This window comes from Salvelinus fontinalis, chromosome 6, assembly GCF_029448725.1.
Source record: "Salvelinus fontinalis isolate EN_2023a chromosome 6, ASM2944872v1, whole genome shotgun sequence".
NCBI classification, from domain to species: Eukaryota; Metazoa; Chordata; class Actinopteri; order Salmoniformes; family Salmonidae; genus Salvelinus; species Salvelinus fontinalis.
The window spans coordinates 42922917-42941297 of NC_074670.1; the positions used below are offsets into that span (position 1 = coordinate 42922917).

General features: G+C 40.5%; 1 protein-coding gene across 5 annotated transcripts in view; it reads left to right on the forward strand.

Moving 5' to 3' along the window:
• LOC129857852 (CRACD-like protein) overlaps nt 1-18381 on the forward strand; it is a 39039-nt gene that overhangs the window by 10510 nt on the left and 10148 nt on the right. For 4 of the 5 annotated variants that reach the window (XM_055926494.1, XM_055926493.1, XM_055926492.1 and 1 more), the window contains exons 2-6: nt 12401-12483; nt 14385-14556; nt 16540-16672; nt 17452-17604; nt 17927-17974. In XM_055926494.1, coding sequence (XP_055782469.1) covers nt 12417-12483; nt 14385-14556; nt 16540-16672; nt 17452-17604; nt 17927-17974 — 573 coding nt within the window. In that variant the 5' untranslated portion in view covers nt 12401-12416. Of the gene's footprint in view, nt 1-12167; nt 12247-12400; nt 12484-14384; nt 14557-16539; nt 16673-17451; nt 17605-17926; nt 17975-18381 lie in introns of those variants that run through there. The other variant, XM_055926495.1, reaches the window with a different exon arrangement.

Below are 18381 nucleotides of genomic sequence, written 5' to 3' on the forward strand. Positions count from 1 at the left end.
CATTTCCTCAGAGTATGAGAGGAAATTAATAGGCAGTATCAGATGGGAGAGTAATGGTAAAGATGGCTGTTGTCCAGAGAAGTCAGGCTCATTAGATCAGATTTCTCTCTCTGCCTCTCTCTGCTCTCATGTGTTAAAGTCAACGACTGTGCTGCTTTTGTCGCCTGACGAACGCTGTGGAATTTTTAACTGGCCGATTTCACACCAGCGGGAGCGGAAAATATTTTTGGTATCTCCGATTGTTCTGGCAATTCTTACATATAAACTTCATTGGGAGGAAGGATGTTTGACATGCTTTTTACATTTCTATCATTTTTTTTGTTGGTGACAATCATGACGAATGAATCCTTTTTAGACCTATACATGTCTCCCGTAAGACCCTATAATCTGTGAACCGTACATGATACAGACAACATCTTGGTGTCAATATACTCCTTATAGTGTTCTCTCAAATATGCAGTATGTGGTGATTCTGCATTTTTTTTAATTCAACATTAATATCCAGGAAAGCCAGGTTTCCAAAAGCTGGGCCTAAAATAGTGTATAAGAGATCATACAAAATATATTGTTGTGACTGTTAAAAATATTTGTTGGTCAAATTGAGAAATTGTGAGTAAACTCGAAGAAGAAGAAACTGTATTATGAAGCCAAGATCAATGATGGGGAAAACCTTGGAGTACTTATTCATGCATAAAAGAAATGCAATTTAAAGGTAGAATTTTGTATGGGATAGGTGGACAAATGATTTATCGATCAATAATGACAAAACTCGTGGCATTGACAACTTAGATGGAATGCTGCTAAGGACGGTAGCTGACTTTAGCCACTCCTATATGTCATATATTTTGTGCCTAGGGGAAAGTGTTTGTCCTCAGGCCTGGAGGGAAGCCAAAGTCATTCCACTACCCAAGAATGGTAAAGTGGCCTTTACTGGTTCTAACAGCTGATTATTCAACACTGTACGAGTCATCAACCACAGATAGTGATTTCACTGCAACCCTAAACCAAAAAAGTTGCAGTCAGTTTTAGAATGGGTGGACGGTTATAAACTGGTCCTGAACATCACTAAAACGAAGAGCATTGTATTTGGTACAAATCATTCCCCAAGTTCTAGACCCCAGATGAATCTGGTAATAAAAGGTGTGGCTGAGGAGACTAAATTACTTAATGTTACCTTCGATTGTAAACTGTCATGGTCAAAATGTATTGATTCAATGGTTGTAAAAGATGGGGCGAGGTCTGTCCGTGATAGAGATGTTATGCTTTTTTGACACCAGACTCCACAAAGCAAGTCCTGCAGGCTCTAGTTTTATCTAAATAATTATTATCCAGTCATATGGTCAAGTGCTGCAAAGATGAACCTATTTAAGCTGTGGCTGGCCTAGAACAGAGCGGCACATTTTATTCTTTATTGTAATCAGAGGGCTAATATCCATAATATGCATGTCAGTCTCTCTTGGCTAAGAGTTGTGGAACGACTGACTGAGTCACTTGTTTTTTATAAGAAATGTGTTGGAAATTCCAAATTGTTTGCGTAGTCAATTTACACACAGCACTGACACGCATGCCACCAAGGGTCTTTTCACAGTCCCAGGTTCAGAACAAATCCAAAGAAACGTACAGTATTATACAGAGCCATGATTGAATGGAACTCCAATCTCATGTAGAGCATCAATGTGACCTACTTTTTGTGTGTATGTACAGTGCTTTCGGAAAGTATTCAGACCACTTGACCTTTTCCCAAGAAAATGTTGTTACAGCCTTATTCTAAAATGTATTTAAATTGTTTTTTCCCTCATCGATCTACTGTACACAATACCCCATAATGAAGAAGCAAAAACAGGTTTAGACAGCGATTACAGCCTCGAGTCTTCTTGGGGATGACACTACAAGCTTGGCACACCTGTATTTGGGGAGTTTCTCCCATTCTTCACTGCAGATCCACTCAAGCTCTGTCAGGTTGGATGGGGAATGTTGCTGCACAGCTATTTTCAGGTCTCTCCAGAGATATTCTGGCTGGGCCACCCAGGGACAGTCAGAGACTTGTCCCGATGCCACTCCTGCATTGTATTGGCTTTGGGCTTGGTTTTTGTCCTGTTGGAAGAATGAACCTACACCCCTAGTCTGAGGTCCTGAGTGCTCTAGAGCAGGTTTTCATCAAGGATCTCTTTGTACTTTGCTCCGTTCATCTTTGCCTCAATCCTGACTAGTCTCCCTGCCACTGAAAAACATCCCCACACAATGATGCTGCCACCACCATGCTTCACCGAAGGAATGGTGCCAGGTTTCCTCCAGATGTGACGCTTTTGCATTCAGGCCAGTTCAATCTTGGTTTCATCAGACCAGATAATCGTGTTTCTCATGCTCAGTCTTTAGGTGCCTTTTGGCAAACTCCATGCAGGCTGTCATGTGCTTTTTTTACTGAGGAGTGGCTTCTGTCGGGCCACTCTACCATAAAGGCCTGCTTGGGAGTGCTGCAGAGATGGATGTCCTTCTGGACGGTTCTCCCATCTTCACAAAAACTCTGGTGCTTTGTCAGTGACCATCAGGTTCTTGTTCACCTCCCTGACCAGGGACCTTCTCCCCTGATTTGCTCAGTTTGGCCAGCTCTAGGAAGAGTCTTGGTGGTTCCAAACTTCTTCAATTTTAAGAATGATGGAGGCCACTGTTCTTGGAGACCTTCAATGCTGCAGAAATGTTTTGATACCCTTCCTCAGATATGTGCCTTGACACAATCCTATCTCGGAGCTCTACGGATAATTCCTTCAACCTCATGGCTTGGTTTTTGCTCTGACATGCATTGCCTTTCCAAATTATGTCCAATCACTTGAATTTGCCACAGGTGGACTCCAAACAACAAGTTGTAGAAACAGCTCAAGGATGATCAATGGAAACCAGATGCACTTGAGCTCCATTTTGAGTCTTGTAGAAAAGAGTCTGAATACTTATGTAAATAAGGTATCTTTTTATTTTTAAGAAATTTGGAAATCTGTTTAAGATTTGTCTTTATGGGGTACTGTGTAGAGTGAGGAAAATGTGTAAAATTATAAATTTTCCTCAATTTGAGAATAAGGCTTAACGTAAGAGAATGTGGGAAAAGTGAAGGTGTCTGAGTACTTTCCGACTGCCTCCATCAGTTACACATACAGTGCACACGCATGCTACATGTTTTGAAATGTATGTAAATTGTAAAGCCTTTTGTCTTTAATGTCTTTCGTTATGTGTCGAACCCCAGTAAGACTAACTGTCGCTAATGTGGATCCTATGAAATTAAAAGTATCTCAACTAACCTTTTTTTGAATTTGCTTAACTTCTAGAGTGGCCTCTGGTACTTCAATGATATGACCCATTTTATACATAGAAATTGACATAGGTAATTAACCAAACACAGCTTTACTTTAGGATTACACATTCAGCAAAGGGAGTTCCCTTTGAATCAATTTCCCATTCACTGTGTTGGTGGTGGTCATAAAATGTATCAAATTTAGAATTAGCATAGAGCCTACTCTGGAAGTGTGTTTTACTAGTATATTGTTCCAAACAATATTTCTTAAAATGATCCAAATGAATATCTTTAATGTTGAATAAATGTATTTCAGAGTCAAGACAGTGTATATTTTAGAGCACCCAATATGGAGTATGACACCAAGATGTTGCCTGTCATGTACAGTTCATGGATTACATGGCTTATTGGTTTAAAAAGGGTCTATAATGGCCACTTTCATCATGATTTTCAAAAAAATTAAAAAATAATACAAGTGTAAAAAGATTGTTAAACATCCTTCCTCCCAATGAAGTTCCTATGTGAGAATTGCCAGAAATCTGAGATGCCCAAAATATTTTCTGTTCCCGCTGGTGTGGAATCTCTAACTCGAATATTGTAGCTTCAGTTGAGAAACCAAGGACTTGACAGTTTACTTTCTCAGACAATGTGTTGTCTAGTAGTAACTTTAGCTAGTTTTCCTATTAGCATTCCCAAAGGAACGAGGAAGCCTTAATGTATGTTCATAAATGGAAAGGTTTATTTCAACAACTTTAACAACTCAAACTAATGTAACCAAATGCTTGTTGTGACCTCTAGCTTTGTCTGGAGTTCTGCATATGATATTCTTACAAAATAACTTGGGTAATGAAGTTGCCATGTTTATTGAAAATATCAGATTCAAGAGTACTTGGAATTCAGCAGGGATATAATTGTAGATGTGACGTAACAGCAGACACACTGCTGCTGCGAGCATCCTGTGACACCAGGAAGTGGAGTACAGTACACACTGCAGCTGCTTATTCCCATGAGTACTGCCTCTGGATTTTCTCAGCATGATTTTATAGTTGGGTGGTTGATGTTTTAAGCATAAAAACAGTTTAAAAATAATAGTGGTGATATTAAGTCTGAATATTTCAAATGTATGTGGTTGATTTTATGAACCGTTTTATACATTTGAGCCTTAAATTTGTCTTACAAATTACATAATTTTATGCTTAAAATATAATTGTATGAGCAATTGCTTGTCATCTCACACTGTATTAGCTTGTGGAAATTCTGTAAAATAAGCAAAGTCAAATTGGGGATGGGGGGGGGGTTACATTTTAATTTGGACAAACTTTACAAATCTGCTCATGGGGCATGCTGAGATCGCATGCCACATTTTCCATTATGATTTATGTTTCTCCATTCTACAATTTCTAATGTCACACCAAAGGACATGATGTCTTAACATAGCACGAAAGAAAAGAAGCAGTCCGTATATTTTGTCAAATACACACTGTTATAGAACATTCAATACTTCAAATAAAACACACACAAAAAAACAAGAACATTAAGCAATATTGTGCTGTAAAATGTTAAAGCTCACTTGGGCCCCCGAGTAGCCAGCGGTCTAAGGCACTGCATCTGTGCTAAGAGGCGTCCCTGGTTCGAATCCAGGCTGCATCACATCCAGACGTGATTGAGAGCCCCATAGGGCGGCGCACAGCGTCAGCCAGGGTAGGCCGTTATTGTAAATAAGAATGTGTTCTTAACTGACTTGCCTAGTTTAAATAAAAATAGGTTTGAAGTGAAGAAAATTCTGGTGTTCAATCACCTGACAACAATGCTTAAAAAGTGAACATGTAAATCATTCTAATGCTCATTTAAAAAATAAAAAAAAATATTCTTGAATTTATTCATGATAAAACATTTTACTGAAGTAAGTTAAGCAGTTCTAAACCTCTTTCTCCGTTTCTCCCAAAGCTTTTCTCTTTGTCATGGTCGCAAAGACTACATTCTAAATCTTTCCATTTCCCCAATGGATTTCTGCTTTTGATATCTATAAGAAAAAATAAATAAAATTACAATCTCAAAAGTAGGTCTAATACTCAATTAGGATCAGGGGTGAAAGATTTCATTTCTTCCCATTATGGGGACCTCCTATGTGCTCAATTGTTTTTATGGGCATAATCATAGAATTACACAGAATCCCTAATGATTTAATAGGATGTCTATGGGCCTAATAGTAAGATATGTCTTAACTTTTAAAATGTACTAGCATACTTTAAAAAAAATTGTTGCATTAACACAACCAGTCATGATGTTATCTGATTGTCAAACAATTACTTCAAAAGGCTGTACTGTAGGCTACCTGTGCACATTACTTGGGGACGGCGCAAAGTCGGCTGTTGCAGAAATAAAATGGTTTTAAGCCCAATTTTACAGTGCATTCGGAATGTATTACATTGTTACGTTACAGCCTTATTCTAAAATGGAGTCAATAAAAAAAATTCCCTCAATCTACACACTATCCCATAACAAAGGGAAAACTGGTTTAGATTTTTCAGACGTTTAAAAATATAAAACAAACCTTATTTACATAAGTATTCAGACCCTTAGCTATGAGACCACAAAATTGAGCTCCGGTGCATCCTGTTTCCATTGATTATCCTTGATGTTTCTACAACTTCATTGGCGTTAACCTGTGGTAAATTCAATTGATTGGACATGATTTGCATGTCAGAGCAAAAACCAAGTCATGAGGTTGAAGGAGTTGTCTGTAGAGCTCGGAGACAGGATTGTGGATTGCCTAAAGGTACTTAAAGGCCTCTTAGACCATCAGAAACAAGATTCTCTGGTCTGATGAAACCAAGATTGAACTCTTTGGCCAGAATGCCAAGTGTCACATCTGGAGGAAACCAGGCACGCTCATCACCTGGCCAATACCATCCCTATGGTGAAGCATGGTGGGGGTAGTGTCATGCTGTGGGAATGTTTTTCAGCGGCAGGGACTGAGACTAGTCAGGATCGAGAGAAAGATGAATGGAGCAAAGTACAGGGAGATCCTTGACGAAAGCGTTCTGCAGCAGGTTAGGACCTCAGACTGGGGTGAAGGTTCACCTTCCAACAGGACAACGACCTTACGCACACAGTCAAGACATTGCAGGAGGGTCTTTGGGACAAGTCAATGTTCTTGAGTGGCCCAGCCAGAGCCTGGACTTGAACCTGATTGAATATCTCTGGCGAGACCTGAAAATAGCTGTGCAGCGACACTCCCTATTCCACCTGACAGAGCTTGAGAGGATCTGCCGAGAAGAATAGGAGAAACTCCCCAAATACAGGTGTGCCAAACTTGTAGTGTAATACCCAAGAAGACTCGCGGCTGTAATCGCTGCCAATGGTGCTTCAACAAAGTATTGAGTAAAGGATCTGAATACTTATGTAAATGTGATAACCCTTTGTCATTATGGGGTATTGTGTGTAGATTTCTGACAGGGAAAAAACGGTTTTATCCATTTTAGAATATGGCTGTAACAATGTGGAAAAAGTAAGGCGTCTGAATAGTTTCTGAATGCACTAGATATTTTTCTGCTCATAATTACTGACATTTAGTAGGCTATTTATTAATCAACTTGGCTCTGATTATAGGTTCTCTTCTGTCATTACTTGATGCTTGTCTAGAATACTAAATAAAGCCTTGCGCACCAGAATGTCATAAATCGATAGATTGATCAATGCATCGTCAACAATCTAGTTGACATCGGTAAAGTTCTCTTTAATATTTCTGCTTCTTTCACAGAGCAAGAACATTTGGTGACCAGGGAGATTTCCAAATGAGTCTAACCAGTTTTAAGGAAATGAAAAGCTTTGGAAGTAGATCCAACATGTTTCTGATAGTATTTCAGTTTGTCTAGAATGCTTTTTTTGTGGTTAAATGAAATACTGTCAGCTTTTATGTCGCTGAAGAAATTGCATGTTTATTCTACACAATTGTCATTACGCGCACCTTCGTTCTCTCAAGATGCTGAAAAAAATAATTTATATTTCTCCACATCTGTTAGCGAGACAATTAACATTTGGTCTATAATTTTACTGCGAGGAATACTTAATTCTGCAGCGGTTAATAGCATAATAGGCTACATGTAAGGCCTACATTCAGTGTCCAGACTTCAGTTAATATTCCAACTATTAGGCTACTCCATTCTAAAATAATTACGGCATCCATACAGTGCCATTTTAGAAATGCAAAAAGACATTACTTACAAAACACCAAAAAGTGTTATGAATGACATTTGTTATCATTCATTAGGCCTACCCAAGTTTTGTAACCTGAATTGATGCGTATACTACTGTCCGTGTGCGTTTCGGTCTCGGCCTCTCATCGCTGCAATGGCAATTTGTTTTATCATTGAACCACACCACATTTGAGTTTGTTCGCAAATTTTTCTTGCGACTGACATGCGGGAATGATAGCGTTCCTACCGGACCGTTCCGACTTACTTTCACCACTGATTAGGACTATGTTAAAATCTCAAGTTTTTTTTATATTTTCGGTTTACTTTCTGCGTCTCTCTCAGGACATCTCTTTTCTCAGCATTTCTCTCCCTGTATCTCCATGTTTTCTCTACCACTCCATCTCGTCTTAAGCAGACAGACTTGTTTTCTTTTTGCCTGTTATCTAACAATGTACCCAGGATCTTGATTTGTACTGAACAAAAATATTAATGCAACATGTAAAATGTTGGGCCCATATTGCATGAACTGAAATGAAAGATCCCAGAAACGTTCCATATGCACAAAAAGCTTCTCAAATTTTGTGCACAAATTTGTTTGCATCCCTGTTAGTGAGTGTTTCTCCTTTGCCAATAATCTGCCCACCTGATAGGTGTGGCATATTAAACAGCATGATCATTCCACAGGTGCACCTTGTGCTGGGGCAAAAGGCCACCCTAAAATATGCTATTTTTTTTGCCACAGATGTCAAGTTTAGAGTGTGCAATTGGCATGCTGACAGCAGGAATGTCCACCAGAGCTGTTGCCAGAAAGGAATGGTAATTTCTCTACCATAAGCCACCTTCAACATAGTTTTAGAGAATTTGGCAGTACCTCCCACCGGCCTCACAACCACAGGCCACATGTATGGCATCGTGTGGGTGAGCGGTTTGTCAATTTTGTGAATGAAGTGCCCCATGGTGGCGGGGTTATGGTATGTGCAGGCATAGGCTACGGACAACAAACACATGCATTTTATTGATGGCTGTTACGTACGCCTCTTGGAGGGAACGCAACACCCTGCTACAACTTTCTGTGGAGTGAAAAAAGGTGTGCGGGTAAGGATGAGCGAGGCAGAGTGTACCATTTACAGGAAATGTATTCTTCCACCTTGTGAAGGAAAAGGAGCTGGACAGAAGCAAAGAAAGTAAAAGTTCCCCCTCTCCTACCTTACCTGCTTACCCACTGGTTACTTTTCTTAGCACCACCTGGCGTGCTAACCAAAATACAGGGGGTGGTCCGCCCAGGTCTTACCTATTGTGCATAGACATAGTAAATACTACGGGTATATGTTCGCAGGCCTCTTGCCTAAACACTCCCAAGGTGCCTTCCCCCCCGGCAACAAATGAAACAAACAAAATAATTCACCAAATTTAGTGAACAATTTTAATAAGCAAAAAACACTAGGTATTATGGTATACACATACCTGTACATAAGCAGCTACAAAACACTTTCTAACCAACACAGCACATACAAAGAAGCTCTCTCTCCTAACAAAGGAACACTGGCTTTTCAAGCTGCAGGAGGAGTCGGTAATTGCGCAGCTGTATCCCCTGACAAGAGGGTGGGGTCAGCGCCAATTAGTGATGGGCTGACCAATCAGCTGCTTTGGAAACCATTTCCTGAAACGCATACATACAAACCCACAACACATAAACTGGGGAACCTAACGATGGCAATTTGAATGCACAGAGATACCGTGACGAGATCCTGAGGCCCATTGTTGTGCCATTCATCTCCCGCCATCACCTCAAGTTTCAGCATGATAATTCACGCAAGGATCTGTACACAATTCTTGGAAGCTGAAAATGTCCCAGTTCTTCCATGGCCTACATACTCACCAGACATGTCACCCATTGAGGATGTTTGGGATGCTCTGGATCTACGGGTACAGCAGCGTGTTCCAGTTCCCGCCAATATCCAGCAACTTCGCACCGCCGTTGAAGAGAAGTGGGACAACATTCCACAGGCCACAATCAGCAGCCTGCTCAACTCTATGCGAAGGAGATGTATTTATTATGGAGCCCCATTATTCTTCCTCGGTCCAGCAAAATTAAGGCAGTTTATACAATTTAAAAAAAAAATAACATTTACAATACATTCACAGATGTCACAACACACCCTCAGGCCCCTACTCCACCACTACCACACATCTACAGTATTAAATCTGTGTGTGTGCATGTGCCTATGTTTGTTGCTTCACAGTCCCTACTGTTTTTTCTTTTTCTGTTTTTTAAATCTTAAGTTTACTGCTTGCATCAGTTACTTGATGTGAAATAGTTCCATGTAGTTATGGCTCTATGTAGTACTGTGTGCCTCCCATAGTCTGTTCTGGACTTGGACTGTGAAGAGACCTCTTGTGACTTGTAGGGTATGCATAGGTGTCCAATCTGTTTGCCAGTAGTTCAAACAGACAGCTTGGTGCATTCATGTCAATACCTCTCATAAATACAAGTAGTGATGAAGTCCATCTCTCCTCCACTTTGAGCCAGGATGGATTGACATGCATATTATTAATATTAGCTCTGTTTACATCAAAGGGACAGCTGTGCTGCCCTGTTCTGAGCCAATTGCAATTTTCCTAAGCCTTTTTTGTGGCACCTGACCACACGACTGAACAGTAGTCAAGGTGCGACAACTAGGGGCTGTAGGACCTGCCTTGTTGATAGTGTTTTTAAGAAGACAAAGCAGCGCTTTATTGTGGACATACTGCTCCCCATCTTAGCTACTGGGCTCCCGAGTGGCACAGCGGTCTAAGGCACTGCATCTCAGTGCAAGAGGTGTCACCTACAGTCCCTGGTTCGAATCCAGGCTGTATCACATCTGGCCGTGATTGGGTGGCACACAATTGGCCCAGCGTCGTCTGGGTTTGGCCGTCACTGTAAATAAGAATTTGTTCTTAACTGACTTGACTAGTTAAATAAAGGTTACGGTTAAAAATAATGATACTGTTGTATCAACATGTTTTGACCATGACAGTTTACAATCTAGGGTTACTCCAAGCAGTTTAGTCATCTCAATTTCCACATTATTTATTACAAGATTATGTTGAGGCTTTGAGGTGTTTTTATTTTTTGTATTATTTTTTTGCACTGCATAAAGCATGGTGGTCATGCCAGATACTGACTGGATTTCTTATCCATTCCCCTACCTCTTAAGGTATCTGTGACCAACAGATGCATATCTGTATTCCCGGTCATGTGAAATCCATAGATTAGGGCCTAATTAATTTATTTCAATTGTCTGATTTCCTTATGAACTGTAATTCGGTAAAATCTTTGAAATTGTTCCATACTGAGTTCATATTTTTTGACCGTGTCATTTTTGTGTCACACCAGAGGATGTTTCATGCAATCTGGGGCCTCGGAGTTTAGCTAACATTCTACTACTGTACCCACTAAAGTATGTTCACATTATGTCATACAGATTTAACGATTTCAAGCATTTTCATGTAAAAGGTGTTGCACCAAATGAAAATAAAATTGGCACTAATGTGAGAGGATCAAAAAAAGTCCTAAATATTGATACATTCATTGTCAAAAACTCACCCTCCGAGCATGCCATGTGCAGAAGACATGACTGGAGCACTTCCTGTTTGGGCAAAGATCCTCCAACCGCAATGGTTTCCAGATAATGGCTCGTTTTAATATCACAATATTGCGCCAAACCGGTGGACATAACTTTTTTTTTTTTAAATAATCAACGACATTTGTTCAGAGAATTTAAGTATGGATGGACTTAGGAAATATTCTCACGAATAGACATCTGTGTTAACATGCTACATATTGGAATAGAAGGGTTTTCTTCTTTAATTTATATTTGAATCTTATAAAACACTTCACATTTAGTTAAAGTACATTATAAAAATGTTATTAATGGTATGAGTCTGTAGATCCAAACAAAGCAGTGTATTCATAATCATACAATAGAGTTTTCATAAGTGAAAGTAAGTTATTCATGTTTTTGGCACAATAAAGTGAAAAAAAGCAGTGGCACATCAACCACCAATTTATTCTGACTGCCTCAGGTATTTGGACTATGCAGCTGAGTGATTGAAAGTGTTAGTATTGTAACTTCTCTCCCTTTCGTTCCCTTTCTGTTGATATTCCTTGTTTTTAATAATCATCGCATCCAGACTTAAGTTAATGTGGAAATTAACAAGTTACTCATAAGTAAATGCATTTGAAGACCTTTATTAAGACTGCCCCCGAGCCAGGGATATTGATTTGCACAAAGCATAGCCATTCTCATAAGCTCTAACCCCTCATCATGCCCTTAATAAAGTTGGCAGGAAATCATACATGCCGAAGAGTTAATTGCATTTGAATCATCTTTATTAATGGAGTAACTAGTTTAGCATGTGTGGTCGAATTCCAAATTGCCTCAACATCCTGTTTAGTCATTCGGTGGGGCCAGGGGCTGGGACTGGCTGTCACTGACCCTCTGACTTCCTCCTGCTGGGTCGGCGTGGTGCGTCTGAGGCTGTTCTGCTGGGTGCTCAAGACCAGAGCTATCTCCAGCCTCCAGACAGGCCCCTCCAGTAATCTGCCCCAGCCAGGCACATGCTGCTTATCTCAGCCTCTTCCTGTGCCGCGGCTGGGCAGTGGCATGTAGGGCGTTGTGGTAGAGAGAGACTGGTAGCCACTCCCTGATCTCTCCTCAAATGGAGAGCAGGGTTATGAAAATGGTTGTTACCATCGACGGAGATTCACACAGCTGAGTTACAGTAAATTGGGATGAATAAAATGCAGTGCCTGATTTGAATCTGTGTTATTGTAGTCAGTCCATATAGACAATGGTCTTATTTATTAGTTTCTCAAATCCCTGGAAGGCTTCCCTCTGTATTATAGTAAATGCCTGTCTCTCCCTCTACCTCACAGCAGTGACTGCAGCATCATGGCCTCTGGACCATCAGATGTGATGACCAACCAGGATCCTGCAGACACCACAGAAGAGTGCACAGGTAAACTCACACTTTAACTGGCTTTGATAGCCCTTTAAATGGGCTCTTCACTATTATCTTGTCATTGGTAAATAGCACTACCACAGACAGAGTTTCCTATGACTGCATTACGGCAGATCTGATCAGATTTACAGTATCTAGTCTGTAGGGAGGGAATGGCAAAACTACTCCTTGTCCACACAGTTTACATATATCCTCAGAGGCATAGATCCATGTCTGAGAAGCCTTGGGGTTCATTGTAAGTTGAAGTGATAATTTTATCATTGTGAGAATGCCTCCACATAATCCATGCAAAGGTATTAGTGTTTCTTCTAGACCCGTGTGCTGTTAGCTCTCTCAGAAAGCATTGGCCTTCAAGGATGATCAGGCCAAGCTTAAGAAAGCGATATTATTATTATTATTACAGTTGTATTGGCAGGAAATGAAGTAAAATATAATACATCTCACCACCCCTAAAGAACATATTTTTACAATGTCCATCCGCCAACCCTTCAACCCTACTGTGATGTGCTCTGGGAACGAGGAAGTCAGGGACTGCAAGGTCAGGCTCGGCCCCGTCTCTGGAGGGCTAGCCGGGATGTGGATTAGCCCTTTCCTTCAGGAATAGGTCACACTGACAATCTCCTCTATTGGATTGAACTTCTAAAGCGGAGGGCGAAGTCCATTAAAGTAAATCATTTGTCAATGGCTGGAGGTGTGCCGGCCAGGCGGCGTGCCAGGGGATAATGTGGCGTACCCTGATAGTCAGGGGGAGGGGGTTAAGCTGCAGTCAAGATAGAAGCCCTGTGTGTAATATGTCTGTGGAATTAGAGGGATCTTGCCCATGCCTCTTCCCAGGGTTACAGTTTGTAATAGAATTAACATCAACTCAAGGAGAGTAATTTGTTAGGTACGGCAGTGCCCACTAGATCAATGAGAATATTTTGTGGGAGTTTCTTGTGTCTGACTGTTTAATTTATGTTTCCCATCTAAGCCCAAATATGGCCTGTTGGTTAAAAAAAAAAAAACTCTGCACAAAATATCTTGGTGTCAGCTTACATGTTCAGCTACTATATACATTCATAAATCTGTAGTAGTCCCCCTCCTACTGGAATTGCGTTTTCCCTTGATTTGTTGACTTCCGCCATACTGAATGGCCCAATTCAAAGTGTGTGTGATAATGCCAGCTCAAGGCCTTGTCTGTAATTGGATCTCAAGTGTTTTCCAGAGCATGTGAGCCACAGGATTGTGTGGCTTTATATATATATATATATAAATATAGTCACTACTACCAACATTCACTTCTCCAAGGCAGTGCTTGCTCTTTAATCAGACAATTGCATTCCTGGCTGCTAAAGGTCTCCATCCTAGGATTGTTCATGTTGTAGTCATCCCCTCTCAAATATTGGCAACATTTGTATGGATCCAGCTAACTTGACCTTCTCTTTGATAATTGGCCTTTCTGCTGCACTGTTTCACCTTCTGCTGCTATTTTGGCGTAATGTCATATTGTTTCTAAAATAGTGTCTGTTGTATTATGATTTTGCACCTCAGCAAACAGTTAAGATCTCTGCCTTGTATTATTCTCAAGATTTGGGGTAGGGGACAGAGTTTTTAGTTTAAAAGAGGTGTTGACATTTTTAACTGTGGTGCTAAATTTAAATTGAACTGTTGAAGTGTTTTTCTACCCCTCTCACTTGGTAATGCAACAGTACATGGGTTTTTGACCAACACATGGTAAATTACTCTCACTTTACTTGAGCTCACATGAGGGAGTAGATGTTCGTTTAAAAGCTTTCATTAGGTAGTCTTCTTTGTTTGGTAGTGAAAAGACAAATGGTTAGGGAATAGCTCCCATTGTAAACTGGAGCTGTTTAACCTCTGTAATGCTTTAACCATGATGTTATCTATCTCCATTGTAGGCAAGAAGAAGTCCAAGTTCCAGACCTTCAAGAAGTTTTTTGCTAAGAAGAAGAGAAAAGAGGCTGCCACTCCTGCCGGGGACAATGGGTTGAAGTCTAGCCAGTCCAGTGACAATGTCAATGCCAGTGAACCAGCATTCCTCATCCGGTCTGAGAAAGACGAGGGCTCTGGGTAAGATTATATTCTTCTCACAGGTATCTTTTGGTCATCACTATGGCAACAGCCTTCATGAACAATAAACACAATATTTGCATCTTACAGTTTAATGAGAAAATACAAGCAATTTCATCCTTAACAAAGAACAAATGTGTCACTGAATTTCTCCACTGTATGTTTACAACATTAAAGGCACATATTTGTCCTAATATAGAGTGGACCGCTGGGAATTAACGTTCTGCCTACCACTTAGTCACCTGAATAATAAATCAAGTCTTGTCCGCTAATTTTAGAGTTTAGTGAATTTTACTTCATTAAACATGCAGCCTCATAGGCTACCTGCTGCAGATCTTCCCCAGAGACATGGATCGAGTCCTAAATGGCTCCCTATTCAGTGCACTACTTTTGATCAGGATCATAGTGTTCCGTTTCAAAAGTAGTGCACCATATAGGTAGTAGGGTTCCATTTGGGACATTACCAGAGCTAGTGACTTGTCATTACTGCTCCTTTAGGTTTTTCTACAAATGTTATTAGATTTATTCCTACATGATTGGATGGATGACCCAGCCATGGCCTGACTGCTACTTAGGGGATAGCTCTGGGGCCTAATTTATAACCTCTGTAAGTTTCACACTAAATGTCTGTCTGCCATTTCTGAAAAGACCTCATACGTCAAAAAATATTGAGATCACCCCATACGTATTTCCTGTTATAAATCAGACCTGTCGTAAACTATGTGCATTGAACAAGCATTATAGTTCCACCTGGAAAACGCTCATGTGACCTTATTTATGGTGACAATAACGGCCTTATATGCAGTTTGAGTTGAAACTTTTGGAAATAGGCCACAGCATTTAAGGTGTGTTGCCAGAATATTTAGCAGTGACGCTGACTATTGCTGTAGTATTTAGCAAAGGTCTGTGACTATTTCTGAAATAAAAAATCGATGACAAATTTGTTTGCTGAACATTTTTATTGAACAATGTTTTGCATTGACCATTTCCCCCAACCTAACTATGCGGCACTGCCCTTGAATTCTGAAACATTGTCTAGGCCTATTTGAGGCATTTGAAATTGCATGGTGAACTGTCTGTTCTACAGTAGGCAACTTCTTTTTTTCTTTTTTTTTACGTTCTATTGTAGCCAACTAATGTAGCCAAAATAAGCTATTTCAGTTATCTATTTACTACTGTGAAGTAGTTACAATTCATCCCATCTCTCATTTTAAATTGGATCTTCATTTGTTGTATTAGTCCAAGTTTAGTCCAAGTCCTGACTCTCTGAGGTCATTAAAGATCCCATGGCACTTATCGTAAGAGTAGGGGTGTTAACCCCGGTGTCCTGGCTAAATTCCCAATCTGGCCCTCAAACCATCATGGTCACCTAATAATCCCCAGTTTACAATTGGCTCATTCATCCCCCTCCTCTCCCCTGTAACTATTCCCCAGGTCGTTGCTGCAAATGAGAACATGTTCTCAGTCAACTTACCTGGTAAAATAACGGTAAAATAAAAATAAAAAATAAAATAAAATTAGCTTCTTCGGGAGTATGAAACCATTTCAGTCAGAAAAGGTGAGGAACTTATTCTGCATTGATCATGGAAATAAGATAATCAGGAAATATATTCTCTTTTTATTGCAAAGATAAAATTAAATAGATTTTTGCTCTTCTCACTAACAGCAAATAACTGCATCATGTCTTTTGGATTTTATGAATAAGCATGTCATTTCCCCCATTTGCACAAAATACTACTTGCCTGCTTGCAAGGCAGTGCTTCAACTATCAGAAATTGTGTGCACATATGGACTAAAGTGTGTGGGGAAGTTAAGCATGTTCTCACATCAAGTATTTTTTTAAATATATATATATATGCCAACTTTTACGTGAACAGGTGCCGCACGTTTTGTGGTAGTGTTTGTAAATGAGCCCCCAAATGGTCTGTTTTGTCATTTAACATGAAATCTCATACTCAATTGTTCTATTTCTTTTTTTGCAAGGTCAAAAATCTACATGGGAAATAAGGCTCTGTCACATGACAGTGTCTTTGTCTCCGATTTGCCCCTGTCAGAGGTAAACGAGGATATGGGAGCCTTTCAGGACAGCATCCATGGAAAAGTCAAGTCTCTACAGGTGGGTAGTTAATTCTGTGTTCATTATTGGACTGGCTGTAATTCTGGCTGTTGTACCTATAGTCCTATATCATACACCCACAACAAGTGAAAACAATGTGGCTCGTGTTAGTATCTGATATTCAGCTCTCTTAAATCGGTATTAGCTTTGGCACTGTCCGTAGAACCTGGGTATAAAATTAGCCAGTCTGGTCATAAGCCGGGTAGACTGGGCGCTAGCTAGCTACGGCTCATCCTTAGGTCTTACTACCTGGAGTAATCTGGGCAGACTCCCACAAAGGGCCCGAGTGTACGCGCAGGCTAATACATAAACGGTCTGATGCACAACAGTGTTGACTAGGCACATGCTAAAATGGAGGAGATGACAGAACAGAGACATGGCTGGTGGTGTTCCATCTATAATAAGTCCATTTGGAGAAGGATAGGGATTCTAATACCTTTTGTTGGAAGGAGACAGACTTGAGACTGTGTCCTTGAGAGCAGCTGAGCTCATTCAGATACACACACTGAATGGACACACTGAATGGACACTATCTGTGATATTGCTTTCTTTCACCACGCAAAGTCTGTTTTTCAGCTAGAATGGACCTATTGTTGCGGAACTCACTTTCACTTATCATTCTACTTTGACGAGTTCTCAACCACTAGCTCTCAGAACATGTGATCTGAAAGCGAAAAAAAAACTCTTAGTACACTGTTGCTGCACACGAGTCATATTTGTAAAAGCGTTTTACATTAATACATTGCAAAATCAAGGTTGATAAGTATGTTGTCCTGCAGCTCCAGCTGAAACAGGCCATCAGGCTAGGCTCTCCTCCGTCTCCGTGTGTGAAGGGGGATGACGCAGGGACTCTGTCTGAGGATGATGGCCTTCCCTGCAGCCCACCAGAGTACTCCACCCTGCACGCCGTCCTGGCTGGGGTGTCCCACAGGGTACGCATCATTATGCAGTGAGGACTGGCATAGTGTTCATGGGGTCAACTTCATGTTTGCATTCATTGGACCAGATTAGCTACATTAGCTAGTTCTGGTCTTCAGGACCTATTATAATTGTGTGGCATGTACTATGTGACTGCAGTCACATGATACCTGTCACATACAATACCTGCACATACCACACATTCATGTTTCATGAAAGCTACCGTGAGGATGACTCTCTGCACTCATGCTTACGTCTACAGATCTATTACTGTCTATCACCCTTTTATAACTACAATGTCACTCATTCTGTCTCTCTCCTTCCAAACTGGTACAGAGGAACAGCTCCCTGAGTCTGGAGGGAACAGACAGCGATGAAGACCAGGTAATAACCTGTTTTCCATGCTATTTTGTTAATATAGTCATGTGCTTCCTATTCAGTGGACACAGTGAAGGATCCTGTTGTCATTTGACCATCATGACCAATCGGAATGCATCATTAGCCCAAAGAGGCAGAGAGGAGGCTCCTCTCTCGTATGATGTGGAAGAAATGGATCAAGATGAGTGGGTTGTGTTGTCATTTAATTTTAAGAAGAATAAATGTTCCCCAGGTGTATTACACGAGTTGACGTCTTGGAGTACATCTGTCTTGATGAAGTATAAAGATGGTTGTCTTCTGATGAAGCTTGTACTCTTCAAAAAAATGAAAGCTTCTGTGTCAGATGCAGTGTTAAGCAATAGGAGTGAGTCAGGATGGAGGCATTGTAGAGCTTCATACGTCAATGACATGTA